Source organism: Saccostrea cucullata, unplaced genomic scaffold (genome assembly GCF_032062105.1).
Source record: "Saccostrea cucullata isolate Sc308-1 unplaced genomic scaffold, CSIRO_AGI_Scuc_v1 ctg3716, whole genome shotgun sequence".
Lineage (NCBI taxonomy): Eukaryota > Metazoa > Mollusca > Bivalvia > Ostreida > Ostreidae > Saccostrea > Saccostrea cuccullata.
The window spans coordinates 37,868-57,424 of NW_026918329.1; the positions used below are offsets into that span (position 1 = coordinate 37,868).

The window sequence follows — 19,557 nt, forward strand, 5'->3', positions numbered from 1 at the left end:
ACTAAGTTTCAAATATTCCACTCTAACGGGTTTCCATTTGGCTTGTTTTGTATCCTTCAAACGTAATGTACAAGAACCACTCTTAAAAATGTCAAGACGTTGCATCCTACCGTCTTGGGTTGAATCAAGTCACAATAGACATACATGGATTTCAGATTTTCATATAAATCCACAGTATTGATTCCCAAGTAACTAAGGTTGATCCATTTGCATTGGTCATGTTTTCTGTATCGTTCTGAAGAATGATCCTCTTACTTTCCATTCCTAGCTTATAAGCTAAGGATATAGGGAAACGAATGCACAAGGGAGTTTTTCTAAGCATTTTCCAATTAAATTGATACATCACTCGATCATATGTCTCGTAATATATTAATTTCATGGAATTTTCTTCATCTGGATGACCAAGTGTTTTCCATATTTTTTTCAATGTTCTCTCTAGTCCTAAACATATTTCCTGTGTTAAAGCCATGGGATAAATGTAAGGCCCGGGTCTTAAGTGAATTCGCCTAATAGATATGAATGTCTGTAGATTTATAGACATTTAACGAAGAAAAACTGCATCATTGTTTATATATTTTGTCAAATTTGACAAAATCAAAGACAATATAAGAATCACTAGTATTACAAGTCTATATAATTAATAACAATATATAATATAATGATCTGAGAATTATTTGTGATTAAATTACTATAGCTACGGGGTTAAAATCACTTGTAATGGGGAAGAAGAAAATGCAGCGAACCAGAGCGGGATTCGAACCCAGGCCACCTGAATATTTTTCAGCTTCTCTACCAATTAAGCTTTCTGGCAAACAGCGATCGAACCGGTCCGACCTCCTCACACTTTGAGCTAGTTATGTAGATCAAATGTGAGACTCTCCTTTCTCTGTATGTATCTATATACACTCATTCTGCTATTATAATCTGTTGTTCCTACCAAAAGAAGGTGATTTTTGTTGTCATATGCCAGACCCCCTGATTTATTTATTCTATTTATTTTGTTGAACAGTGATACGAAGTGATCGTCTTTGTCAATCATTTGAATTTTTTTGCTTTTAGCATCAGAGACCAGAATATGTAAAAGAGCGTCTACACAGACTCCTAGTAGTGAACGTCCTGATCCTGATGGAGGACCTGTGTAGGAAAAACGATGTCTTCCTGTACGATCTGTCACCACTACTACGTTGTTCAAGTCAGAAACTATTACATCTCCATTATGGTTCTCAGTGATATATCTAGGAAGAATATATAGTTTTTTATACCGGTGCTATCGTGACCAATTGCCTGTATTTGTTGTCCCGTATTGCTATACCGCATTACTTTAGCCTCAGTATATATATTTTTATTTTTATCATATCTCATCATTCCCACGAGTAGATCTGCATTGGAGTGTGAATAGTAAACACACTCTGCTTCTCAAGATTCTGGTTTCTTTACTAGCGTATATTGTGTTTTGTTTACTGTAGACGACTTGTTGATGTTATGATATCTGTCTATATATATCAGATTCCCTTCACCAGTCAAAGAGTGTCCTCCAATACAACTAACTGTCTCTATCACAAAGTATTTATAGTAACCTGTTGTTAAGATTATATTTTGATTTGGATCGTTGATCCATATCAGTTTGTTTGTCAAACAGGAAATGTGACAAACCTCGAGAACACCTTTCATTTTAAAAAACTTCTTTGCAATAGGTGTATACATCAGTTCCACCAATTGCTCATTTCTTACTCGTCTCTTTTTTGTCCCTGTGATGTCTACTTCGTCTAGTAACTTTATTACGCCTTCTATACCCATTTTACTATTTCGAGAAATTACAGAAACACCAGGAATGTCTTTAATTCTAATTCTTGGGATTGGAGTTTTCTTTAGATGTGAAAGGAATCGTACCGGTTTTTCTAATAACTGCTTTAATTTGAAACTATATTTTTTTGTGTTGGTTATGTTTGTATATTGTTTTTGTAATATAGATTTCAGTAACAATTTTAATGCACTGATATCGTTTATTTCTATATTAGCAAGATTCTTTAATCTCTGGATTCTCTTTGTAATCTCTTGCTGGAGGTAAGATAATTTTGATTCTACGCATGTTTTAATATCAGATTTGATACTTCCAATGATGGCTTGATTGTTTGGGATAATTTCACTTCTGATCTCTACGATTCTTTCATTGCTTTGTTTTCTTAATATATCATAAGCTGAGATTATATCCAGAATTTCATGATTTTGGTGTTCACACTCGACACAGGTTGGACATTTACATGTGAAGCACCAGCTTTCAGAGTACTTCTCTTGGTGCCTTTCACAAAACTCTAGTAATATGAAGTCGCCATACTTTAATCGGTCAATGACAACATCGTGATGTTGTATCGAGGTCTATCATATGTTTCTCCCTACAAATAACACAAAGATCTCGTCTACATGTTTTCAATTCAAGACTCCTCCTGCACAAAAAACACATCGGAATTTTAAACTGAAAATTTTTCTCGTTACAAAGAACACAAAGATCACCAAGGTAGAATTCCAAATTCTTCTTACACTGAGCACACTGCAAACCATTAACTGGTAAGTACCTTTCCTCCTCTCTATTCATAATTTACTGTAAAGATGTTGTATAGAGTTGAGGATTCTTCTCTTTATAATTTGCGAAGCCTACAGATACATATAATACATAAAAATCAAAATAACTTGCTTTTTTATCAAATGAACTCTTATGAATTTGACCATAAAAATAACGTGATCAATAAAATGAAATTTAAGTATATGTGATGATCAATCAAATCATTGCATTTCTGTAAAATAACTTCTTTTCAACTTTGGTCTCTTAAGCTCGAAAGAATAATGAAATAGGCATCGGTCCGAAGTCCGCCTTTTTGGTTTATTTACTTTAATTTATCTCAAGCATAATTATTCAAGTTTGAGTTTATTGAAGACACAAGCTAAAGTTTACAAAATAAAATGCATACAAATATACACATCAAATAACCTTATATTAATTAAATGGTAGATTGTCGTCAAACAGGTACAATTCATAACATGATTGTAGTTTTCATAAAGTGTAGTTTAAAGATTGTTTAGAGATATTTTTTGTTAATTTGGCTACGTACCAAAATTTTTATATTTAAATTAGAAATATCGATAGAGAAGAGAATCTATTTAGTCTCCTGTGTGTAAACATGAACAGCTTTTTGACAAAACGCAAAGACATAAGCTCACCCATAAATTTTGAAAAGAGGAAGACAAATGCTCTGGCTTTTATAGACAAAAGGATATATAGATGACGTGGTATCAATTTAAAAAATGTACTCCCATTCATATGTCGGCTCGATATCTGCAAATGAACAGGAAATATCAGATACCACAGAGCCTGAGATATATATGTTTCCTATTTGAATATGCCACCCGAAATGATGCTAATGGTAAAAACTTAAAGTTATGGTTATGGTATGTTGACGTCAAACTTTTCTTAAACTGTACCTGAAACGTTATTCTTTACAGGATACACGAAACGATACGATACACACACGATATGATAGGATACACCTACGATACAATAAAATACACCCACGATACAATATGACACACGAACAATACTATAAGATAGACTCACGGTAGATTAAACACTAAAGTTTTTATCTAAAATGTGGCATATTCGAAGGACGAGAGGATGCAGCTCCTTAACCAATTAAAAATTGGTTGAAAAAAAAATGATCAATTAAGCCAAAAATAATATTGACTTTTTCAATAAAGTCATTATTTCAACAAACTTGAATACACACCCACTGAGTTGTTTCCATATAAATATGACCAATCCTGGCTTTGCTGTTCTTGAGAGGATGATATTTAAAATATTTAATTTTCCTGTCCCAGTGGTTCTTGAGAACATTGTTTAAAATTGCCCTTACTTTTTTTTTTTTTACTAATTCATGATGAGTAAAAAAAAATTGGAAGAAACATTGGTCCTTTATTTGAACAAACTTGAATCCCGTCCACCTAAAGATACTTTGTGGCATGTTTGGTTGAAATTGGCCCAGTGGTTCTTGAGAGGAAAATGAAAATATGAAAAATTTACAATGACAACAACAACGACATACGACGGACAAATGTTGATAAGAAAAGCTCACTTCAGGTGAGCAAAAAATTATACAAATGAAATGAATCAACCAATTGAGTTAAGGGACTATTTTTTTAATTGAATTATATAAATTTTAAGAGCCAACGCTCTAACTATGTGCCATGCTGGCGACTATGTTTTGCGGAATTTGACGTCTACGACAGAATAAACGAACACATTGGAAATGTTAAGTAATGATATTTTTTGTCTTGGTCCCTCGATTTAATCATAGCTTTATGAGTATACACTTACCTTAAATCATATTTTTATGAGTATACACCATATACTGACAAAATAAGGTCAGCAAGATCTGGAAAACGTATCTACATGATGATTATTTTTTTAGCCTCTTTGCTGTTTTAGTACTTCTTTCGCAATCATTTCCTTGCTTGGAGCAATTGCCGACATAACCGGGTTATTTTTCCGCTCTCTGAAAGCTTTTTAAAACAAGAAGTTTCCTGTTTCTTTTTCCCAATAATAATGACCTATTCATTTATCAATATTTACATTTGCCAATGTCTTTCCTTAAATTAAAATACTAACTGAATTAAAATTCAATTTTCAATGACATACAGTCGGTCACATGATTAGACTTTCTTGCGTTTGGAAAACAAACTGCCCAAGACGTTCTAAAAGTTTTGACTGTGACGTCATATGACTTCTTATATTAACGTTATGTTGCATTTCTATAACAATACACTTTTTAAAAAGTTTTAGAAAACTTTTATTGAAAAAAATGACTGATTGAAATATGGTAGAATTGTATTTTGTAAAATGGGATATCTTTATTTAAATATTTATGATTTTGAATCGAACAAAAGACACAGGATTAAAAATACAGATTTTGAATCTCCGCTTGATGACAAGTAGTTATGTTTCAGATATTTCGTATTCTTAACTTTTGGTATCAATTTGAAAACATTTCGTGGGTATGTTACGGAAGCAGAAAAATCATTTCTCGGGAAATTTAGATTTTTAAAGAAAATTAAGTTTTATAATTTACCAAAACCACCGATAAACGTAAACTATTAAACATTTTGCACAAAGATGAAAGTGTGTATAAGGCAAAGACACGCACCACCACAACGGCATCATAAATAGCGATATGTTCCTTATTAATTGAAAAACTAACAGGACAACAATACCCGGAGTTTGATTATTTCTTTGAGTACATAATATAGTCAAAAATATCTACTTTGCCTAAAAATTGTTCCACACATTCGCACGAAATCTTACCCGATGTTTTGAATTTTATACATATGAACCGAGATTTTTCCTAAACCATGCTTAACTCGGAATTTTAGCAGCACTCTCCAAGTATTTGGGGAGGCAAGCTTTCCATCTGTACAAATTTTATGCTTTGAAATATCCAGCTTATTGTTGTTCTGTTGGCACTTGGGCCTTAGTGTAGTTATGGATCTTTTTCGTGCCAACATCTACAGCTGTTCTTCAACAAGAGACAAAAAGTATATACGGTCTAATGCAAAAGACCGGATTCCACGTTACACATAGGGATTCCATTCTTGTAATATTGTGAAACAATTCTTGACCGGATGTATCTGTATATTATTTTTTACTGGATCATTAGCAACTGTAAGCTAATCATGAAAATTAACAGAGATAGTTCTTCCTGTCTTGTATCTATTTACACACATCCTACCATTATAATGCGTTGTTCCTACCTAGAGAAGGTGATTTTTGTTGTCATACTCCATAGTGACAGAGCGACTACACCTACTCCTAATGGTGACCCTGATGGAGGACCCGTATAGGAGAAACGATGTCTTCCTGTTCGATCTGTCACCACTACTCCATTGTTTAAGTCAGAAGCAATACCATCTCCATTATGGTTCTCCAAGATGTATTTCGGAAATGTGTACAGTTTCCTACCCATTTGATCGTAATCAATGACATTAATTTGTTGTCCTGCACTTCTAGACTTATTACATTGGCATCTGTATATTGATGTTTAATATTTTCATATTTCATTATCCTAAGCAGTAGATCTCCATTGGAGTGAAAGGAGTTCGAACAGTTTCTATGGGTCTGTGTTATTCATCAGAATATTTAGTGTTTTATTTTATGTAGACAGTTTGTTGATGTTATCAATGTCTGTCTATATGCATTGTAAATGAAATTCCCTTCATGAGTCACGGTGTGCCCCCAAGTATAACTTTGTATTTTTCACAATATGTAGAGGATCACCTGTTGTGTTTGTCAAAATGATTCGTTAATCGGGGTCATTGATCCATATCATGTTTTCTTCTAAATGTGGCGAACTCTATATAACCATTTCAGAAAGAAAGATATCTGTTATACAGGTTTATACATCAGATCAGGCAGCTATCCATTGTTTTCCTTACTTTTACCTACATGCATCTCTGTGAATTTTCTGAGAATTCTCCTATTAATTAATGTTGATTCTGCTATTCAGAAAGATAGGAATCGTACAGGTTTGGATAACAACTTATTTCATTTGTTAAAAACATCTTTACCATAAAATTCTAAATTGATTAATGATTGTTAACGTTTTTACGCAGATCTAGGGGGATAGCGGGATCTCCCTTCCCTCAACCTAGTACATGTATTTGCAGAGTTAATAAATATGTAAAGTAAACCAAAAAAGGAGTATCCTTGAACACCCTTAGATATAAGACCACCCTACAAAAGAATAATTCGTGTAAAGTTTGTATAGAAGTCGAACAAATAATGAAGCTTTTTAAGTCAGCAATAACATCATGTATCCACCTCCCTGAAATAGATTTTCACGTTTGAGAAAGACGGTTAGACTCTCTCTTTCTCTCTGAAATAAAAATGTGTATAGTATTAGTTTATAGATAAGGAAAAAGTTTTACCTGCTCTCTGATGATATACGAGTGTCGTTCAATAGATAATGCAATATGAAAGAGAACATAATACATATTCTTAATAAATTCAATCCTTCAAGGCATTCCCTGTTACTCTTTCCACATATATTATGTCTTTATATCCATGCAAACAAAAAGTCAGCATACTCATCTTTAGGGATATCCCAAAGGCACTGACGAATATCATTTCCCATGATAAATCTGACATTGTACAATCTTCCTTTGATCTTTGTCGTGTGTTTTGGGAATAAAAAAATCTCACCATTAGTATGTCTAAGATCAATCTAATTTGACCGATAGAAAAGTTCTTTTACTTTATTTTCTTCAAAATCTTATTTATTTCTCTAAGTAATATGCAACTGCGTTGTAAGAAACATGAAAAATACCCGGGTCACCGAAATTTTGAATACCCTTGCAAGAAATTTGCTTAACTTTACATGGTGCAATTCGAACCTAAAAGTAACCATTGCTATCCCTATATTTGAATATGTGCACATGTTCTAATAGATTTCTCTAAGTACACGCAAACTAATAAATAATTAATAAAATTTTATGTTTCATTAAATGTTTTAAATACAATCTTTTATCATTATATAACAATAGCCGGGATAAGCACTAAGTCGCAATATATCATATCTTAGTTGAAACTATTCATTATTTCCCCTTATCCAAGCTATAATTTACATGATTGTATGCAATATTGTATATTTAGTAAGTTCACAACTCTTCTCTAGTGGGTCAAGCAACAAGAACAATCGACGGAAAGGCTTTTCACATTATGATATTTATTATTTTTAGTGGAAAAGTTGTGAATATATAACATGTTTGGAGTACTCGCTTCTCTTTATCATACATGTAATAAAATGACACTTTTTCTTCGATTCCATTTTTTTTTATTATTAATCTTATTTTTCGGCTATAAAAGCTCCACCGCTATGTTTTGTCTTTTATAAAAAAAGTTTATAATTTTTTTTATTTAAAAAAAACCTTTAATACACCGTTGCCACATTTACCGCATGTTTTCTTTAAGGCATTTGTAAGAAAATAGGACACCTATCTGAGAGAGATGTTGCTATTGTTTTCTTTGTCAAAATTCTACAAAAAATTGCTGTGATGATTTCATGTTTTGTCGGTAATCTTATCGGTGTCTTTCCATGTAAATTTAGCATTTTCAGATATCAGATATATTTTTTGGTGCCCCCGCCCCCACAATTTAAATCGGTGAGATTGATTGTATTAATCAAACTCTTCTTTTTCCCTTCTGAGTCATAGTATCTATCTGAAAAGTATACACCATTGAAGATAACTTTTTTTTCTACTTTTCTACATATCAAATCATATCTTGAATATTATTTCTTCGGCGATTGATGTAAAAACCAAATTTATCAAGTGCACTAAACAGTTGTCCGCTCAGTGTAGTGTGCTTACTTTTAAAAGGAATTTCTTTGGGAATACAAAAGGGAAATTTATGGGGTTTTTTTTACTTTAGGACCTCTTTAGCAGAACTTTTCAACTGTGAAAAAATAAAAATTAAATGCCTTGATATTTATTATGATATGTTGTATGTTGCAATGAAATATTTATATCCATATTGGCATTTTTATTTACTTCAATTTACATGTACATGTATACATTGAATGTTTTTGCAAATTCAGTCAGGGGAGATCCGACACCCACCAACCTCCTCCCCGAAATGCGCATTGTCTTCATTTTTCCCTACGTGGGGGATACAAAGTCTCTGAATTAGGTTTGCTGTATATTGAAACAAACACCAACAAATCAATTCTCATCATATGTTTAATTTTTTGTGAACTAGATACAGAAGTTTATTTGAAGATAATATATATATATATATAAATTATACTCTTGTCTTGTTCTAATTCCATGGTAGTTTCGTAAGGTTAGTGTGTTTGCCTTTTATCAAATAATAAAATGAATGGAAAATACCTATACTTAAACAATTTAAAATAAATCAAAGTATATTTGTGGTATTTTAGACCAACATAAGGTAATGAACATGTTTTTCTTTTCATAAAAATGTAGAAAATTCAATGAATTCTAGACAAACAAGAAATGATAAATCTGTCTAACGTGAATGAACAAATAGGTCTGCTAATGATGGAGAGCAGCTGGGACACGGGTCTTCAAGCAAATTACTGAAAGACCTGATTTCCAAGTCTACTTACATTTTGTTGAACGAAACTCAAACATCTTTTTAAGAGCGTTTTGTACATTCAGAGTATTTAAAAGGAAGATTTATGAGTTCCATTTTGGTTGGTTGTAATGGTTAAATAAGAGAAACACCGACATCTGACGAACAAACGTAACTCTCCCCAACTTCCCGTATCTCGATTGTTTTCTCGGGACCAGCAATTGTACCCATATGAAGTTTAAAATCGGAAGAAATAAGTGTATGTGTAAAAGAGAACGTAGTGTTTTAACCACTTTGTATTTGAAAACTGATCGTGTCAAAATTTTTGCTATCACTTACAATGTTTTAAAAAAGAGAACAAAAGAAGAAAATACGCCATAATACTTTAGACGGATTAAGAAACACGTTTGTCATGCGTCAGTGATTAAACCACAGGGGCCGTAAACATACTGCATTTGATTTTACGTAATCACTAGACGTATACAAATGTATACATATAGTGATTACGTAAAATTAAATACAGTATGTTACCGGCCCCTGTGGATTAAACGTATACAAATAAAAACTAGTAGTGTGCGCCTTGTTCATATGGGGAAAGGTTACATTTTACAGCTTGAAAAAAAAATAAATCCGTGCAATCAAGTAAATATGTAGTGCGCTTTACAAGGTGTCTTGTATTGAGAGAGAGAGAGAGAGACAGATAGATAGATAGAGAGAGAGAAAGATTCTTTATTAAATTTATTAGAAATAAACGAGCATTCATGGTAGACAGTATCTTCTTAGATGAAGTATTAAATAGCGATCTTAACTAAATTGTCTTGGGCTGCTTTTATTTCATATATATGTAACAGGCCTGAAGCAAGCAATTTCAGTTGGGGGGGGGGGGACAACCAGAAACGTAGAGTCACTACCAAACAATTCCTTGGGAAACCTTAAAAACCGAGGCCCCGTGTCAGCGGCAGGCGTTGGCACGATAAAGATCCCTCACTGCTCAATGGCCCTGAGTGCCGAGTAAAGGTCAAAATTTAAAGCCCTTCATCGACATACGGTGACGTCTCCATATGAGTGAAAATTCTCAAGAGGGACGTTAAATAATATACAATCAATCAATCATATGTAAGGTGGTGCATTTTTCTTTGTAAAATTCTTTTCTTTGTCTTAAAGTTATGCTCCACAATGTCATTGTTTGTTAACCATGCATTATTCGTCAAAATATAAAATTAGAAGATACACTATGTACTTTTGACCACACAAAGAGTTATTTTGACCGAAGGTCCAATATACATATAAAAACTATAACCGAAATTATAACTTGTTTCATTTGTAAGGAAAAATATATATTCACCATCCTGTTGTAAAACCAAAGAAAAAATATTTATTCCAGAATACCGACAATAATATATATGGACTTTTAAAAGTATGAATAATATGATAACCTAGTTGTCACTTAGTTGTCATAGCATCCTGCAAAAGTATGTGCACACATATGCTTATCACAAGTGCTTGTAGACCAAACAACTTTCCCATCCCCATCCCCAATATACATTCCGGGTCCCAAGATATTCATATTTTTCTTCTTTCATAAATTAACCGTCTAGTACATATTTACAATGTATTTCATATGAAAAATCCAAAAAGTACATAGAATTAACTTTTTATTTTAAAAAATCATGCCCGTAGTATCTTAAATCACCTCTGACTTTGTAACTACAGGTATCGATTTTGTAGGTTGTAAATTGTAAATGTTATTAATGAAAGAAAGCCAAAAAATGGTGGGGGTTCCAGTCCACTAGCACCCGTGAGAATTACATGAAGATTTTTAAGGTACATGTTTGTAAAAAGAAGCTTTATCAACCGACAAATTACAAAAGGACACCTCCCTGGATTTATTATATGGCCATTATACCTGTGTATTAAGGCCGTATTAATTTTATTTTTCGCAGCATATAGTATTTTGAACAAGAATTTCTTTAAAGTTTTTGGGGTTTTGCAATTTAAGTTTACACCATAAATCCTTATTGTCCCGACCGCCCTTCATAAAGCCCCCCCCCCCTTTCGACCCCTACTTGATCCGCACATAACTATTATTTTTTATTTCATGCCACAGAGTGACATTTTTAAAATTTTCCTTTCATTTCCCTTCTCGAACCCCTTTGCTCGTTTAAATGTCCATTGAAATGTATTGTAGCGTCACGGTAGCGACTACGACAAGACGTGGCTTTGAGGTAGCTTGTAGGGATTTTAGCTATCGAAATCCCAATAAACTTGAAGAATTCAATAATCAAAGAGTGAATACAATAGACTATAATGACTGATCCCCGTTTTTGGTTACGTTCGTTCGTAAGATGTCGGTATTTCTTTATAAAGTGTTTAGAAGTTGTACGTTTTGATGTTATTGATTTTGGTGAAATTTCGTCATTTTAATTAAGTTTCTTTTGAAATTGAATGTCTATATCTGACTTAATACCGCTTCTAGAAAATACTGTAGTACAATTCTCTACTGTACTCGACTGTTTTTTAAAGTTATCTTCTCCAATTATTGTCAACATTAGCAAGAATACAATACTACATTTCTATTGCATAAACTCATGCACTGGAACAGATAATTACAACAATTTTAAAAGGTGATCAAATATGTTTTAGAAGAGTCTGCCTAGAGTTTTAAGAATGTGTTTCTTTGTATTAATACAATATAAAAGAATATTTTATCTTTATGTACTATCAAAAATCTTTAATTCAAGTATTTATAGACAAATTCTTTGAAGTAGAAACCTTGTTCTCTCAAAATAACAGAAAATCAAAAATAGCGTATGATAAAAATTGATACTTTGGGATTTTTTTTTTTTTAGAAATGACTAAACTCCAGCAACTCAGTCCTTTTCTTGATTTAATATTTTACAAAAGTAATAAAATATTTGAAATTTGAAAATGTGCCCCTCCTGCGCATTTTTTTTTTATTTCTTGGCGATATCACTTATGGTTTATTCAATTTTCTTGGCTATATTACGCCATATTATTAGTGCATTTTTTCTATCCGATTATGCACATTGCTCTTAATATTGAACATTTTTCTACGAATGTCCCTGATTTTGAATATAATAGGGAAGTTAAAATAGAAAAAAATGTTCCCTGTTTTGTTTATTCCAATATGGTCTTTGTTTACAAAACTTCCGTAACATCAGGAGGGCCATTCAAAAAATTTATTAGGAAAAGCTAAATGGTAAAAATCAGCCTATGTGATATTGCTAATTTTTTTGTAATTTTTATCTTCCTTCTAAAAATTCACCTGGCTTGGTATATTTTTCTAAAGTTTATATAAAACTTTTAGCGCCAAGATAACATATTCCGAAATTTGTTTTCACCTGTAAACCTTTACTGAATGTGATTTGTCTATGTATATTTTTTTTGAAATATTACTAATATTTGAATTATTGAATTATTGAAAGGACCACATAAGTCCGTGTTCCGAATTTTAGGTGCATCAATTTAAGCCAATCAAATGTTACGGCTCATTGATCATAATTGATACGGCAACATGTAGAAAGTGAAGTCAAACTCTTCACAAAAAATCCACGAAGAACGATATTTTTACCACGTTTGAGGTGTGCCCGCTGCCCACAGCTGTATGAGGTTGTTAATATATATTTTACATCAGGCTGCATGGAGGTCGCCATATTGTTTCAAACGTCATATTGATTTACGTATGTTACAGCTATTTTCATTGGACAAATATTATAGAGCTTCAAGGGACTTAACTCAATTACGGCGATAGGCGGCGCAATTAAAGTTCCCGTTTGATAGGACTAAATCTGCCAAGGGTTGTAGAGTAGGTATCGGATCGGAAACCCTTGGCTAGCGAAGATGAGATACTAGGACTTTTATTTTTCACATATATATTCTTTGTGACAAGACCTTTTATTGGATACCAACAACTTTGACCTTTTGACCTTGACCTTGGAGATTTCCGAACTTATGAAAAAACTTTAACATTGACCACAACTTTTGAACGGTACGGGCTAGGGCTTTCATACTTCATATATGTAATCCTTGTGAGAAGGCCTTTCATTGGATACCAAGAACTTTAACCCTTTCACCTTGACCTTGAAGTTTGGCCTACTTTTAAAAAATTATGACCATTGCCATAACTTTTGATCACTAGATACTAAGACTTTTATATTTCACATATGTATTTTTTGTGGCAAAACCTTTCATTTGATATCAACAACCTTGACCTTTTGAAGTTGACCTTGGAGAATTTTCGTACTTATGAAAAAACTTTAACCTTTACCATAACTTTTGAATGGCAAGGGCTAGGGCTTTCATACTTCACCTATGTAATCCTTGTGAGAAGACTGTTCATCAGATACCAAACACTTTAACCCTTTGATTTTGACCTTGGAGTTCAGTGATGATTTCTAAATAAATGATATATGATAGGGTGTTCATATTACACACAATATGTCATTAAAAATAACATCTCGCCCACAAAGACACCGAAAGCGGGGGACCATAAATCCTCGAATTTGCTTGTTTAAAATAGAAAATTCATTCATAAAATTCTTTTTTTGATATTAAAATGATTATCAAATTGTAAGTTTTTTTTCTTTTCTACATTTAGCTGAGCATTTAAATTGCAATTTCATGTCTTTAGCCAATGCAGACATTTTACGAAATATCTCTTGTTTGATCCTCTTTTACGGGTCTTGAGTATCTTTTTAGTCTTAAACGTATCCTCGTCTCTAACGTCCATCTATTGGGTTCCGGTTGATAGAAAGTCCCCGTAATAGCTTCGTCATTGTAGTCCTTGAGTTTGTATACTGGAATGCCATCCCTCATGAAAAGTCGAAACACGATGAAAATTTCACCAGATCACTTTTGATCGTATTGCCTGTCAAAATGGATAATAGATCTGTATTTGAGAAATTCGCACCTTATCACCCACTTTGAACTTGTATAGCCACTTTGATTGCTTGCGTGGAATCTCCCCGCGACAGGAATGTAGATACGCGCACTTCTTCTTCGTTGTTTGGTCTAACCAGTGCGGGTTTGGTGTCAATAGTTCGGTGGTACATGCACTTCATGTTGTAACTTCGAGGGAATTCCTGAAGACGATCATTGTATCGTTGTGATTGTTTGAATGTCATGTAACGATACACCTTAGTTTTGATGGTCTTGATAGCTCTCTCTGTATAGTTGGCTTTCACTTCGGTATTTTTAGAATAAAAATGCTCTATGTTGTGATCCGTTAATACATAATTGAAGGCTTTTGATCGAAATTCTTGTCCTTTGTCCGTGCAAAGCTTCGTATGTTGCCTTCTATCAGCCAATACGTCTTCAAACGCCTGGGCTGCCGTTGGCCCTATCTTATCCTTTAAAGGTCGCATCCCCAGGTACTTGGAGAAGATATCGATTACCAAGAGTATGAACTGGACTCCCTAATTTAATTATCATTGGTCTCTATATAATTCTCGGAATCCCACATTTATTCAAGGACAACACGATTGTTATTCAAATTCATTCTGATGGCTCTGCGTTTGTCATAGCCTTTGGAAGGAACTTTTTAACATCGTCCATCACTTTTGGGTGAATGGGTTCGTTTTGCTACTGTAGGATGTATTTTTGTACATGAGTTGTCCATACTTTTCTTAAAATTTCTGAAGGTCTTTTAGAGTTCATTTTTCCTCCGTTTGAACTCTTATGTCTTCTCTTGATAGATCTTCCCTAACGTATTTATCATATTTCAGGGCCCATATTTTTTTCTTGTCTTCTTTGGCCGGTATTTGTCATTATGTTCCTTCTCTGGTTTGAAAGGCGAGGTATTTGACTCATTCACCTCTATGGGAGCAACATCATCTTTTCTTTGTCCGTTCTCTGGAGACCATCTTTTCACATGTCTTTGAAGGTCATGGACGTTTTCAAAGACCAGAACCAAAATCATCACAGGAAGGCATATCTTCTGTATGTGTGTTGTGTTGAAAATCCGTACTGATGGATTGGTAGGTTGAAGGAACCGACACGTGGAACGTCCGATCGGTAGGAATAGCTTTCTGAGAATGAGGGAAATTCTCTGTTTCTAGCTGTTTTATAGGATTCAAGACGTCAGATGTTCGGGTGTAGTTGTCTTCAAATCCACTAACAGGTATCCATCAGGATCTGCACTGAAAATTTAAGTTAGTCACCATGACCTAAAAAAATAATCAGATTGATTGTCCTCCAGATGAGGGTGCAGTTACTCAATTAGACAATATGTTAAGCTCATTTTGACGACTCGAGAAAAATCATACCGACTGACTCGATAGTCTACCTTGACTAATTGAACGTCAACATGAGTACACTATAAGGATTTCATTTGACTGTATTCTTGTCATATTGATAGATTCCAATATTCAAAATGATTATCATTTCATATGAAAATGACTTTCAATTAGCTATATTTCTAGACATTTTGACGATATTGGAAATCATGATGACGATGCGCGTTAAATCATTTTGATTATCACGCATCAATCCCTTCAGATACAAAATATAACAATTATACAACTAATATTTGAACTTTTTATTATAAAATTTCTGTTTTATAAATATCATTCTTTCAAGCACCAAATATACACAAACGTATAAATCGATCATCTTAATAAAAAACATAAGATTTGCATATTAACATCGTAAAAAGTTAAAAAAAATCATATACACCTATATATATAGCATACATAGATATTTATATACTAGTATTTACAAGCAAATTAATTTTTACTGTTTGTAAATGATTTCTAATCAATCAAAGAAATAGCTTCAGGTAACAGTCTCTTGTTGCACCCTTTCAGTTGTTGCTTTGTTTTCCTACCTCAGAGGAATATATTTACTGGTTGTTTTCTTCTTTGATCATTACAGATTTTTTTTTCACAGCTCTTCTGAGAATAGTCTTCTTAATTTATACAGCTTGATAGCAAAAGTAAAGTAGGCCTAAATGAAAACAAATTTATTTATATTAAAAGGAAATCAAGATATAAATATAGTAAATAGATATAAATATACATGTATATGCAGTATTAAGAAGAAAATAACGGGTACCATAATATTAGTCGTTTAATAATACAATTAAAATGAATAAAAAATTCCATTTACCTTAGCAAACATGGCACATAAGAATGAAATCATCATCAGTTCTGTTTTCTTCTTGTTTGGCTGTTTTCGTCAGAAATTGGTCAACTACAAACCATTGCTATTTTATTTAAAATGCCTTTAATATCATATACATGTATTATAAACAAAATACATGGAATAATACGAACAATATTTAGTGAAGCAGGCCAGTATCGTCAGTGGAGAGTTAGTACATAAACATCAGGGATTCGTGTACTTGTATTTTCTTTTTTAAATAGAATGTTGAAAAATAACAAGTTCTATGTAAATCACCATTATACTTAAAATATAAGCTATCAGTACGTGTAATCCTACCTTATTTCTTCTATTCATGGTAACATCTTCGTGTACCTAATGTGGTTTACATCTTGTCTATATTCGTAACAAGGTATTGTGTTTTGATTCATTTGTCCATTCAGTGGTAGTTGAGAGTCCATGTCATACCTGTGAGTTGTAAAAGAATAATACCTATTTAATAATCGTTGAATTTTAGACCAAGTCCAATTTGAACTGTTTGCATAAATTGAATATGCAAAAATCCACTTGAACACAATCAACCCACATCCTAGCCTATATGTATCATTATGATAATAGTGTAAAATACAATAATTATTGAAGAAAAATATCGAGTACTTTGTTAATTATAATATTATTTCTCGGTAGAACATTTTTTGAATAAGTTTATTATAGAATTATTTGTCTAAAACAAGAAAATAACAAAACATGACATACCATCACTTCGTGTTTTCCTGGGAGGAAAATGGCGACCAACGCTATTGTTTCTTCCCGCCAAACAATATAAACAAAATGACCAGGATACAAGTCAAAGTTTACCAAAGACTGGTAATGTTGAGGAAACAGATAGTCAACTTATGTATTGACTAACTGAACGGAAGAAAATGACTTCAAATCTGGTCAACGTGACAAACCTATGTTTTCAGTGTGGTTGCACGAACGATAGTTAAATTAACTTCAAGTTAAAGTGGTAACTAGTTGTTTAATTTTTAACGATAAGTTACATAACTGTCAGTTAAATTGTTGTTGTTCGAAAGTCAATTAAAGTTTAATTAGTTAACTCAGATTTAATTGATGTCTTATAGTAAACTCGCTTTTAAAATCGTTCGACGCGTGCACTTCCCTTACCTAAGGAGAAAGATTACTGACGTCATAATAAAATGATGTCAATTTGTAAATTGAATTTGCTATGGGAAATTTACTTGATTTGTTGTATAATGTTAATCTTTTTATTAGGTAAAATAGTTTCTTCTAACATTGAAAGATCAACTTACACGCAATATAAACAATACAGTTACAACGAACACCCTGTATATGTGGGTTTTTCTGTATTTAATTCTAACGTACGGCCTTGAATTTGAAACTAAAAATAATAATAAAAAAATAATCTCTCTAAAAAATGGGGGAGAGGAACACACTCCCCCTTCTTTATTTTGTTGTGCCTGAGGTTAATGGAATAAACGTTTTTATCAAGTTACATATACATGCACGTATAAATATATTGACACAGCCCTAATAATGCAATCGTGCCTAAAGTGAAATTAGGATTAAATGTGTGTTTTGCTCATGTCGTGCATATATATTATCTCTGTATAAGTTTGTCCTTCACCGCAAACAAGTTTTGAAGTGATAACAATTCCACAATTTTGATTTTAATGTTAAAGTAAATATTTTACGTACCTGTGTAACCTAAGTTAAATATGTTAGTTAAATCACAAAATTAACTAAGGTTTAACTGATAGTTTACTCTCGAGCAACCGATTTAACTCGCTGTAATTTTAATGTCGCGTTAACGCAAAGTTAACGGCTACTTAAATTTAACTATCGTTCGTGCAACCGAATCCAGGTTTGGAAGTAGCGTCTTAAAATGTCTCAGCAGGTGTTGAGGATTTTTTTGGATACATCTGTCGAGCTAAGGTTATGACTTGCTGTCTGTCCACAGGATTGTTAAACTGGACCAGGTAGTGGCAAATTCGTCTCTGGGTGGTATCTATCTTGTAGTACAGATTTTGATTGATAGCCTCTATCGATAGATTTCTGTGATGGCTGCCATCCTTTAACAATTTGTTTATTCTGGAATCTTTGGAAGCCGTAGACATCAGATCGTCCAAAATCACAAAATTTGTCATTATGGGATATAAAGGAATCTTGATGCAAAGGTATTCCTTGAATAAATTCGACCTTGGGATAAACGGTACACTGAATGACATCATACAGTGGTTGCAAAAGTTTGTAAATCCATATGATTCTCTCGGGGGGAGGCCATATGATTGAATATCAAGAAGGTGGCATGCTCATAATCTTTATTTCGTAGTTCCAGTTTTTCAACTCTTAGAATTCGCATCAGAATTGGGTACGGTCTCTTGAAGATTTGATCTTGTTGGACTCCAAAACGAAACGCCTCAGCAATGGTCTGTATTGTTCACCAACCACAGAAGTATCACATGCGCCACAGCACATAAGAAAATCATTCGTTGTGGTCTTGACAGGGGTTATGAAATAAAATTCACTAATTTCTTATGTCCACTGTTCCTTAAACACCAATTTTGTTTTAGATTTACGAGCGTTCAGGTCATTTATTCTTTTAGGCAATTCTAATATACATGCATTGCATGTAATGACCCGAAACAACCCGGACTCGTCCATTAAATAGGTAACACGCCATCTTCAGGTACTTTTTTGAATTTGCATTAATGACCTAGGAACACCCCCGGGCTAAACTGTAGTCGTCAAGAATTTACATTTGATTTATCACACTCAACACTTTGATTAATTTTTTGAATTTTGCACTTAAGAACCCAGGAAAACCCCCATGCTGAAATCTACTCGTCGAGACCTTCCGTTTGATAGGTCACATGCTATCCTTCGGGTAACTTTTTTTCCCATTTTGCACTTGACCCCAGTGCTTAACATGGGGAATTTAAAAAATCGTGTTTCTCACCTTCCAGTGTAAGGTCACGTGACCAAAATTCGAATGCTGCCTTCTGATTGGTCCAAAGTTTGACGACGTCATTCAGCGCGAAATTCAAACCGTGATCTATATACGCACATCCCGCTACTTATGTATTTAATATACAAAGATGCCTATCATTAACTATCGAAAAAATGACAAATCCCTTATTTGCTTAAAATTAAATTTTACTTATCGCATTTCAATGATAAGTAATCCATGCGTCTGATTTTAATTTATATTTTATGAGTCAACAGTTACTTAACTAATTGATAAAGTTTAAAAGTATATCATTTTTGTTCGATTTTGATTTTGT

General features: G+C 33.1%; 1 protein-coding gene across 1 annotated transcript; it reads right to left on the reverse strand.

The window, feature by feature from the left end:
* Positions 1–14,067: 14,067 nt before the first annotated feature.
* LOC134263240 (uncharacterized) lies at positions 14,068–14,517 on the reverse strand. Its single transcript, XM_062745557.1, has one exon. The coding sequence runs from the start codon at positions 14,515–14,517 to the stop codon at positions 14,068–14,070; it is 450 nt and encodes a 149-aa protein (XP_062601541.1).
* Between the last annotated feature and the right edge of the window lie 5,040 nt (positions 14,518–19,557).